This window comes from Nelusetta ayraudi, unplaced genomic scaffold, assembly GCF_046127955.1.
Source record: "Nelusetta ayraudi isolate G7.1 ecotype Tasmania unplaced genomic scaffold, CSIRO-AGI_Nayr_v1 ptg000075l, whole genome shotgun sequence".
Taxonomy (NCBI): Eukaryota; Metazoa; Chordata; class Actinopteri; order Tetraodontiformes; family Monacanthidae; genus Nelusetta; species Nelusetta ayraudi.
Window position 1 is genome coordinate 1,874,894 of NW_027466125.1, and position 11,362 is coordinate 1,886,255.

At 40.5% G+C, this 11,362-nt stretch overlaps 2 protein-coding genes across 3 annotated transcripts; one reads left to right on the forward strand and one right to left on the reverse strand.

Annotated features, from left to right (window-relative positions):
* Positions 1 to 3,538: 3,538 nt before the first annotated feature.
* sybl1 (synaptobrevin-like 1) lies at positions 3,539 to 7,090 on the reverse strand. Its single transcript, XM_076043488.1, has 7 exons — positions 6,945 to 7,090; positions 6,253 to 6,310; positions 5,923 to 6,060; positions 5,654 to 5,744; positions 5,051 to 5,118; positions 4,682 to 4,774; positions 3,539 to 4,567 (listed from the first exon to the last, which is right to left on the reverse strand). The coding sequence occupies exons 1-7, from the start codon at positions 7,088 to 7,090 to the stop codon at positions 4,499 to 4,501; spliced, it is 663 nt and encodes a 220-aa protein (XP_075899603.1). The 3' UTR covers positions 3,539 to 4,498.
* On the forward strand, positions 7,038 to 10,810 carry polr1d (RNA polymerase I and III subunit D). Of its 2 annotated transcripts, none has more exons than XM_076043490.1 (5): positions 7,038 to 7,160; positions 8,832 to 8,929; positions 9,181 to 9,257; positions 10,306 to 10,388; positions 10,734 to 10,810. In XM_076043490.1, the coding sequence occupies exons 1-5, from the start codon at positions 7,050 to 7,052 to the stop codon at positions 10,779 to 10,781; spliced, it is 417 nt and encodes a 138-aa protein (XP_075899605.1). In that variant the 5' UTR covers positions 7,038 to 7,049; the 3' UTR covers positions 10,782 to 10,810. The 2 variants fall into 2 exon arrangements, with proteins under 2 accessions (XP_075899605.1, XP_075899606.1); XM_076043491.1 differs by lacking the exon at positions 7,038 to 7,160 and adding an exon at positions 7,894 to 8,055.
* The last annotated feature ends 552 nt before the right edge of the window (positions 10,811 to 11,362 follow it).

An 11,362-nucleotide genomic window follows, 5' to 3' on the forward strand; every position in this document is an offset into this window, starting at 1 on the left:
AACATCCGGCTGCCAATAGGCCTGGTTGTAGCTGATCACGTCTCCACAAGCCGGCTTTGTGTTGTACACAACCAGCTTGACACATGATCCCGACAGCACAGTAACTTCAGCAGTGGTGTGACACCAGGCTCTGCGTCCCTAAGTCCCAAGCTATTTCTGCTTAATCTATACATACCCCAGAGTCCCTGGGCTAATCTTAACCTGAGACAACATGTAAATCATGCCGTGAGAAGGCCTATGACAGCGTCAGTCCCAACAATCGTTTTGCTTCCCTCCTCCCTCGCTATGTAATTATCGCTCAGTCTGTATGGTTAATGCAGCCTATATTCCTAAACATTTCCAGAAGAGGTGAGTTGCTCAGGGTGAAATCCTCACTGCTGTTTGTTGCCATGCACACACTGATGGCACAGATACAATGTATTCAAAACAAATTTAATGACTGACCCGAATCCCCTCGTACAGGACATTTAGCCAGATGCAATGCACCATGTAATCAAGGACATCCTGTCTTTACAAGCAAAAAAACAACAAAAAATACAAAAATCCGACATTAATTATTATTATTATTACTCGCATTAACGTCATCAATCATTTTCAATGTGACTAAACCTTTGGTAGTCTTAAGTATAATTCAGAGCCTATTTGACAGCCTTGAAATTGGAATTCCTATTGAGAATGGGGATTCTTCTGACAAGAACAAGGCCTCCATCATGTTCTGAAGCCCCTTAGGCATCGTACATAAGCCTCGTATGGCACATCCTTGACTCTGCATGGGTCACTGGAAATTTCAAGGCGATACATTGAGAAGCCTGAAAAGTGGGTTGAGACTCAGAGCCACCATTCACAACAGCAGGGCAGCAGGTCAAGTTTGGGGACTGCGGCTAGCATACTATGGGCAAACACTGTCTGTCTCTCTATGAGACACAAGGCAAACAACAAAAGAATAAAAAAGATGACAAAATGAGCACTGACGCAGAAAAGCAGCATGTGACCATGTCAGAAAAGTCAGATCATTTGTCAGTTTTAGATGCAATGCACACTCTGCTTTTCAGACTTTGCAAAAGCATGCTATTATTCACAGCTGGTAACTGTTATTTATTTATTTATTTAGCTTTAAGCAAGCGACCACAAGAAACAAATCATTTCTCCTTAAGGTGTCATTTCATTCTACACAGAAGATCTAATCAATGGTGATTTCGCTTTATCAGCACACTCAAGACACCCAGATGTAAGTCATTCATACTAGCGCGTCTTGATCAAAACAAGGTGCCCCCTGCACCTGACACACAGATGATGGTTTGAGGTCTCTTCAAGGCGGTTAGGGCTATAATTAGATCAAGAGTAAACACAGCTAGGAGCTACTAATAGTAACACACACACACACACACACACACACACACACACACACACACACACACACACACACACACACACACACACACACACACACACCATAAACGGTTTGACAACATAACACCCCCTGAGACCTGGTGATTATAGTAGTTTGCACGTCACCACGCACATACAAGACACCCTGATGACTGGAATTCACTTGAACTGCTGCAGTTGATCGTCCAATGTCAGAAAAATATAACCTCTCCAGAAAACGACTCTATTCTCAGCGTAATTTAATAATTAGGCTGTGCTGTGTAACTTTCTTTCTTTCAATGTGTATTTATTATTATTATCATTATTTATTTATTTATTTTTAACAAATTGAGCATCGGGCACTTGTGTAACATCGGAAGTTGTAAACACAAACCCTTGAACTGTGCACATAATCTACCACAGGCTGGCATCAGTTCACGACAGGCCGTAAATGACTCACTCAGCTGTCACTCTTGTGGGAGACGACGACCACCATAAATTAGAGATAACGGCGAAAGCGTTCGACTTTCAAAATAGCGGTCAATATCAGCAACAAGTTGGCTTAAACAACCAGACAAGCAGAAAACAAACACAAGGATGCTAAAGCTAATTCAATGTTCTTTACCCACGATAGTGTCAAAGCGGCCAGATGGAACTTTTCTTGGAACGCCACTTTGTTAACTGAGCTCTTGACGGTGTGAGCCCACGTCAATATCCCTTTCCCATTTGTCAACGGTTCAAATAAACAAACATACAAACAAACGGACAAACCACATAACGATTCAGTGGAATACTTCGGTGACCGCGTTGCGTTCGTTACCGGTCTCCGGTGCGGGCACGCTGCAGTCCACGCGGGGGTGTGGCCTTGGCTGTGTCCTAACAAACAAATTCACGTAATAAAGGAGAGACTTTTGCTACAAATAACCGGATAAGCACGCAATGAAGAGTCTCCTTAGCCCAACCACTGATAGACTATGTGACTGTGTGAACTTAGGTGTACAGTTGATGAATGTCTTTGAGATCGTCAGGTAACAGCCTCGTGTCATCAGTGTTTGGTCCTGCAACAACAACACACGTCACACCGTGTTCCTTGAGTTTCTGCCTCTTCTGAGATTTACACATCACAGATGATCAGCTAATCAGAGTCACATAAAGACCCGATGGCAGCATGATTGAACAAACGTACCCGGAAGGATCCAGACAGACAAAGAGTTTCAAATAGACCCCTCCCACACCTTAAGTACCCTTCCTCTTCCTGGATGTTCACCTCAGGTGAATGATTGGTTAATCACATGACCACCTACTTCAACCCCCAACCTCCCTAACACATCTTGACCTCAAACTGCTGCCATCTTTATTGAAAGAGGCTCATTTACAATCTCTATTTTGTCCACGACAGCAAATCCACTAGGTGGTTCACCAACTGCTTCATCAGACAGTTCCTTCATAATCTTCCTGAAGTTCAACCCCCACACTCGCAGCTCCACCAGGAGAGACATTTCAGCAAATCTCAGTCCATCCTGCCCATATGAATCTGTTAAATCAGTGTCAAAACACTTTGACTCACATACCACAACACCAGGCATCCGTATTAGGCTGGCTGTCCTAAATCTACCTGTATTTCACAATCACCAGCACCTTCTGCTGTCAAATTCCTGCTTACTTACTAACCTGTCACTTCTATATTTATTTCCTTTTTGGTTAAACTTATTTTGATTCCTGTGCTCAATGCTGCAATGCCTGCAGCAAATTACTATCTACCTAAGATTTCAAAATTATTATTATTATTATTATGACTTAACTTAACCAGCTCTCTCTGATGCCACAGCCCTAAAGTTTAATAGTAGAAAACAGCAGATCTCACCTGTCAGTGGAAATTACACACACACGTGCCACACTGCATTTCTGCTCTGACTGTCCTCAGGTCTGATCACCACTGTTTGTTTGAACTTTGGCCAGTTACAGGGTGGCGTGTATTCCATTGCAGATGATAAAGTGCTGTTGGGTGTCGTTGACTGAAAAGTCTGTTTCAGTGATATCAGTGTTGAAAGGTTTGAAAGTTCAAGGTAAAATGAAAAGTAAATAAAGGAAGCAGTGTGCAGGTGAAGACCACAATAATATCTGGAGATATCTCATCTTTGTTTTTCCAACAGTGAATAACAATCAACTGTATACCACTGGATTTTATTATTTCAAATCTCAATGTACAATAATTACGCATGTATAAACTGTATGATGCCGGCACAAGCAAACCTATTTACAGAGTAAAGTAAAAAGTGCATTGTGAAGAAAGCAAGTACACATGGGGGACAACTGAATATCCTGTAGCAGGAAGTTGGGTTACAGACACTATTTGTCATTATTTTTCTTTGTAGGTAAATCAGTCAAATTACCTGTACTTCTTGTATGCTTATTCTTTTCACAACATCAATTGTATGAGTATGCTACCGTGCTTGGTGATTAGAACAAAACAAAAGGCAGACACTGGATGGTTCGTTTCATGTAGGACACTTGATTACTTGAGGTTTTTCAGTCAAAAATTAACTTTGAGTCATAAAACAGAGAACCAGACACCGAACTGTGCAAGAGCTCTTCTGTAAATCCGCAACACACTGAAACATGACGTAGTATTAGTTATCCCTTATTTCTGCTGACATCAAGAAGAAAGGTCACCAGCCGAACAACAGGAAGTTATATAATAGTGGCTGTCTTCCCTGCTGCCAGTCTTATTTGATTAGTTACATACAGTGGATGTGAGCAGGACAGTGTCAGAAACAGATTAGGCCACTCAGTGCGTAAGACAGAATGGATGATTCGGACTAACAGAAGACAAGGTTAATGTTCCACATCCGTTTCCAACCACAAGGCTGCTGGCCTTTGATGCGGGCATGAGGTTGGACTCCCCCATTAAGAAGGCAAATCAACGTTCACATTGTCAAAGGAGGACCCAGGCAGGAGGGTGAGGAGGAGCAGCACGAGTCCTCCCGGGAGACTGAAGAAGGAGGAGTAACAAAAGGAAAGTCTTGCTTCCTAGCCATGGTTTGAACTGGCATGCATAACCCAACAAGGTCTTCACTCTCCTCCACTTCAGTTCCTCCTCTTCGACTTCTCTTTCGTCCTGACTCTTGTTTCATTTATGGACACAGGAGGGCCAGCTGAGCCCTCCGCAAGCAGCAGAGACGATAATGTAAATAACCACCTAAAACAAACAAAAACAGGGACAACATTATTTTGAAGTTTGAATGTCTCAAAAGTCAGAGAACAGTCGCTGTATCACACTGTAACGAATGTGAAATATGGCATTTCCACTTACCAGGCACACTAGCACAATAACCAGAGTAAGTTTGAGGTTCTTCATGCACATGGCCCGTGCCAGGTTACGACTTGTTGTCTTAAATGTGACAGACTGAATGCAGAAAAGAGAGAAGGGGACATTAGGGAAAACATAAACATAAGTTGTAAAAAGTAGTAAACTTTAGTGGTATTTTTCAGGATGTTTTTTTATTTATTTATTTATTTTTTACAACACTTGAGCTAGGGTTCACTGTGCAGGCAACCTTGAGGAGCAGCTCAAGACAGATTTGTAATTATAAAGGTGGGCAAAAACCTAAAAAATATATTTAGTGCTAAAAAGAGCACATCCTTAAATACACAATGGACATTAATTTTGAGAGGAACGTACTGAATCAACCAGATTTTCTGTTTTGTCAATGAGCAACTCCAGCTTCTCTCCTCTCTGAGCAACCAAGTCTGAAAAAAAGAAACATAAATTAGTCAGTGTTAGATTACCTCACAATAGGAACACAATCGTTTCAGCATCGGGGGAAAATGGCACTTACAAAAACAAATGATATACTGTACATTTAATATCATTTTTATATCAACCAGGGGTGTACGTGTCCATTAGTAAAAAAAGAGTTACAACAAAGTAGGTCAACGACTTCTTTCACATAGCCCACATAGCCAGAGGTTGTTTATTTTTCTCCTGTTTTACCTCCGACTTCATCAAGCACTTGCAAAAACTGGTTTTTGAGAAAAGGTTCAGAGAACTGCAAGCTATTTTGCTGAAGTAGTTTCTTTTAAACAAAACAGGACAGCTAGTGGCAATGATATCTTACTGAAGTACTGTATATTTAAAAATTTTTTTTTTTCATTTTTGTTCAACTACATAAGCATTTGGAGTAAACCAGGTGCAAATATCACAAATAACCAGTGGTGACCAAAGTTGGGAGGGGGATGTTTGTGATATTAGTCAGGATATCTGAAACGTATATGAAAAACCCACCTATATTGCGCACCATGATGCCCTTCAAGTCATCCACTTGCATCTGAGTATCAGAGACTCGATCTGAGCCACGTGGATCCGATTGATGTTTCTAATAATAGTGAGAAAAACAGACAATAAATTGGGGAACAGGTAATGGCCGAGAGATGAGAGCGCGTCGGTGGCCAAATGATTTAGAATGTTTTGTAACAATTAAAGAACGAAAGTACGCTCACAAAGCACTCGCGTATGACTGTTGCTCAGCGTGCTATGGCACCTGTCATACTCACCATCTGAGCTGCAAGTGTTGAGGAGAACTCACTGTTCATGGCATAAGGCAGGGCTGTTTGTGCTCGTGAACCGTACGTTGTCTGGAAACGTCTTTTGACTTCACCCAGGAAGCTGAACGCACGAGACCTCTCAAAGTCCTACATAAACGTAATGCATTAACAATTAGTATGAGAACATTAAAAGGTCCACTAGTCTACACAAATCACCAATGCTAATTTGGGCTTCTCTGCCATTATTAAATGCTAAATAAATATAAAGCCGGTTTTTACTGCAGCTCACAGCTTGTGTACACAGTGAGTACAGAAATGTATTTGAGAAGATATACTTACATCATCGGTGATACACAGGTAAATGATTCTGTCATGACAGATGTAATGAAACAGATAGCTAAAAAGAAAAAAGAAAAAAGTACACAATATGTCAGTATTAATTGATGTGTCAGCTATATTATTACATTCACTGATCAAAACAACTACGCAGGTTGATCAAAGCCAATATTACATGAGCAACACCTGACACACCATACTGCCAAAATCCTGAAGCCTGACATGTTCAAGTTGACTGGCTTGACATTTGAACTGCTGCTTGATCGCAATAGGATATGAGGACATCTTCCCCGTGCAGGCCATATGATGCCACTTGATTGTTTTGTGTTCCGCTTTCTTGAGGTTTCTTCTGCATGTTATGACATTTCAACTTTTAGGGCTTGCAAAATGGGGCTGTGGGATCTACAGTCACATGTTTAGGTAATCTGGTACTCTTATGATTATTAAAAACCTGTTTTAAAATGGAATATCAAATTGACAACCCTGCAATGTACACTACAGTTCGACAGTTTGTGCACTGAACTCTTGCGAACAATAAATGTGGAGTTTAAAATACTGCATCATATTATAACAGTCCATGGATGACGGTGATGTTAAAACGCTATCAAAACTTAAATGCATCCAATAAACCCCTGGAAAACAGTGTGAACTCATTGTTTGCAAGCAGTGCAAAATAATTTCTTTACAAATCGTACCTGCCATGACTGTACGTTAGCTTGTTGTTCTCTGACGGTATTTTGGCTAGAATCTGTTCAGTCACCTCCAGGAAGTTGCCACCGCACCAGGCATGTTTTGCCAGGATGGTGGTGCCACGGGCCACCACAGCAAACAGGATGGCCATGGCAAGAAGCTGTCGGTTCCGCTCTAAAAACGGCTGTCAACACACAAGCACAAGTTGTCATTTTCACCAGGTAAACAATCCGGACTGGGAGAAATAGAGACTTAACTATCAGCGTCACAACCTCTGAAAATAGCACAATACAGCAAACATGGAAAGACAGGATATCCCAGTTTTAGCAAATAAGATGGAACGAAAGCCCTCGGACGGGGATAACATGTATCTCAGTCACGTCCCACGACGTTTTGGGAAAAGAAACTGAAAGACAACTATGTGGCGGAAAGGCAACTGGCTAACTAGCCTGAGTTAACAATGTTCGAGCTAACGTTAAGAAACCGTAACTATGTAAGGTGGGTATCCTTGGCGAAATTAGGTAACTCCTAGTTACAAAGCTGGCGCAATTATTGCGATGTTTCCAGTTCCCATACCTCTGAGTGTCAGCGCAATTCAAAGCCGTTCGTTTAGTACAAATCGCAACATTGAAGAGACGCAGTATGCTAGCAAAACAGCTAATCCCTTTCGAGTGACTTCTGCCGGACATCCGGACACATGGGCAGTGTAGTTTTCTCGCCCCCTTCAAGTAACGCAATATTTCGTTTTGGGAACTACAATATGACTTCCTGCTATGCAGCGTTGTCGTCACTCATTTTTTTGTTTTGCCGTACACTCTGCTGGGTCTTAAAGGTAATGTGTCCGTTGTCATAAACGAGAACGCGCATGTTTATTTAGGTATTCGATACAATAAATATATGATCTTTAGTAAAAAAAAAAAAAAAAAAAAAAAAAAGAGATTTTATTTTTATTTTTAAATTGCAACCTTCACAGACCCGACAACGGACAAGATTCTGATCCCATCCTTTGCCTGTAAGACTAAAAGACGGGCAACAACACAACGGAGCAGTCGCAGACGTACGTACATAGCAGAAAGCATGGCTGGGGAAAGCGAAAAGAAACCGGCGCTGGAAATGGTAACAAAATAACATTCCCTATACACCCTTTAACAGAACAAACGGACGAGTTCCCCGACGATTATAATAATTACCATATCGAGTGTTTTTGAACTTTGACGTTACGTTTGCATTTGCGACACTTGGAAAACTTCACGTGGTAAGCTAGCTTCAAATGAGCTAGCAAAGAGGACATAAAACAAACGTGTTGGCTTCGCGGCAATTTGCTGCTATTTGTATGTTAGTGACAAATCAGTTTACATTTCGGGTTATGTACCAGTTGCGTACCGGACTCAACGTTGCCATGGTCTGGTTTGTCTGTGCGCTTGTAACTACATATTTGTGCGGGAAGAGATGCACTATCATGTTTATTCACTGGAGGGCGCTGGCCACTGTTTACTTGCAATAAAGTAAATACTGACAGTATAGTCCGTTAAAACAAACTTTATATTGACATATAGAGAGAACAAAAACATGGCCTGCCAACCAACCATTTTGAAAGGAAAAATAATTCATTCATTCACACATGCAGTTCTCAAGAAAAAAAGTTTTGCAAACCAGCGAATCACATTTTGAAATTTACATTTGTGCCATTCCATAATTTCACTCCAATAGTAGTTTGGCGTTTTGTACAGTAAATCTACTGACATCCCTCAGTTCATGCTTGTACTCTCATATGGAAAATAACTTTCCCGCAGTGTCTGGGAGCTACTTCAATTTTGGTGTGGAATTTTCCTTCTCTTTTTTTTTGTTGAAGTTGGATGTGTGGTCTGATGGACGTATCGGTTTTGTTTTAGATCCAGGCCGATGGCGCAGATGAGGGATGTGTGACATTTGTGATGCATGAAGAAGACCACACACTTGGGAACTCTCTGCGGTACATGATAATGAAGAAGTCAGTGTCTCTTTTTTATTGTTCAAATAAACCTCCCTTGGAAACATAATATGTGGCCCTAAAGTTTTGGTTTGCTCTAAGCAAACAGCCATACTGCTCAATACCATTTAAAGAGTGCACTGTTGAATGTAGTCTGGCTGATGTCTGGCTGATTTTATTGGAAGCCCCCGTGTCCCAGCTGTTGATGTGATGTTGATGTTGACAAAGACGATGATCTAAATGCTTGCTTTCTATTTCCTGTCAACTGTCAGTCCGGATGTTGACTTTTGTGGGTACACTATCACTCACCCATCTGAGAGCAAGATCAACTTTCGGATACAGACGCGAGGTGAGATACGACTGTCTGCCTTCGTGTCATCTTCCTGCTCATTTTATTTAATTTATTTTTATTTTTTTTTAAAAGTCTTAAGTTCATTTCCTTTTTTTCTACTAAAAACCCCCCCAACATTTTCTGTCAGTAACTTACACAATTCTGATATTGATGGTAAAATAGCAGTAATATTAATAATAGTATAGTGTTCAATCTGGAGTGCTGCTGTTACTTTATCCTCAAGTCACAGGTAATACACAAATGCACCTGATTTTTTTTTTTGTTGTTTCCATATACAAACAGACGGCAGCAACAATTATTGCATTTTTCAGATCCAACACAACACAACACAACACAAGTGCAGAAGATGGAAAAAAAAAAAGAATCATCCCAAAAGGCTGAAAACAGAAATGCTTCGTCATGCTTCAAAGGTCTCTCATTGTATTAATAACTACAGAGGCATCTGATCTCGGCACATGCACTTACTTTACACAAAGTGTCTACACATAAAAGCCGCCCCATCACATGAAAGGCCTGTGTAAGTCTGAGAGGACAACCTGTTTTTGTTGCCAAACTATATTTGAGGATGGCCAGAAGACCTTTCCTCTCCGCCGCATCATAGAAAGATGCAGTTACCTTGCAGCCAAAAAACTCCCTGGTTGCTTCTACTTATTCACTTTTTATTTAATTCCGTGCTCACTCGTAGCCACCATGACCGAAAATGAAAATTTATGTAAGGGGGCACTCTGTTTGATTCTGGAAGAAAAGAGCAAGACATGATTTCCTTTAGCGCTTCGCCTTTTTGTTTTAATTTATTTAACTAAAATCAAAGAGAGTATGACAACATTCAACCACACTTGGCTTATTTGTTTGTTTTTAAAACATTAAAAACATTGAAATAAAGAGTTTTCTTGTGTATTGATTGAAAGATTTCTTTCCCGTTTGCTACAAAATAGAAACTGACAGTCTGTCCTGTCTGTCCGTGACATAACGCACATGTCTCGGGTCTTGCTTTTGTTTTGCTGCATGCGGTGGTGTCATGACGCTGTTATGTCGTCTGTTGCAGGGGGACTTCCAGCCACGGTAGCTCTACGGAAAGGCTTGACTGAACTCCATGAAGCATGTCAACACGTTCTAAACACCTTTGAGGTAAACTTCCTAATACTCCGATTTTAATTTCTGGGTTTTGTTGTTTTTTGTCTTTATTTTTTCCTTAGAGCAGACTACTTTCTGTTTGCACAAAAATTGAAATGTTGCTGCCTTGCAGGAAGTATCAGCACACTGTTGTGCCATTTGCATGATTTGTTTATTTTCAAATGACATAAATGCCGAGTGCAGCCTGCCAGTGTCAGCTATGTGCGGGCTCGCGTGTGCACACAGATGTTTATGATTCCCTCCATGCAGGGAAAGTAAGTGCAACATTGATGTAATTAGCACAATGCACTCTGTCTCCATTACTGTTGTGATTGGCTGTTTTCTTTCATTTCCATCCAGGCCAGAGTGACTCAGTACAAAGAGCAGCAAGGGCAACACATGGAGTGAAGGACACACAGGAATCATGAACTCTTATTTTTTTTTAAAAAAAAGAAAGATTGTGTCATTGTAAAAAATGTTTATTGAAGTTGTTATATTTTATGTTGTGAATGTTCTGGTTCTTTGTTTGTCGTATTTGTTTTTTACAGTATCATTTGCAAGAAGAAAAACCCGAGTTTGGTTTGAATAAAATCTAGACAGTTTTATGGTCACATTGTGTTCATCAGTTGCATTACAAATATGAAGGCTGCTACCTGGATTGAGTTTTAGTGCAAACATGCTGAAACAGGACAGCAATTAAATTCCTAAAGTTAAAACTTAAACAAGTAAACACTAAGACTGCTTTAAAACAGCAACAGACATCTTTCTGTATTTGTGTCACAAGGAGAGAGAACTCACTCTTCACCAACAAAGTCATTAATTAAATCCATTAAAACATCTCATGAAGATGAGCAGCACTTGTGTCATGTGCACTTGTGTTTTTCTTCCAACACTTGCCACATGTGTTGCAGTTTTAAAAGATATTCCTCATTTAATTTTTTTGATTCTTTTAAGCAAGACTTTGATTTTTATAGGCAACCCAGTGCAGC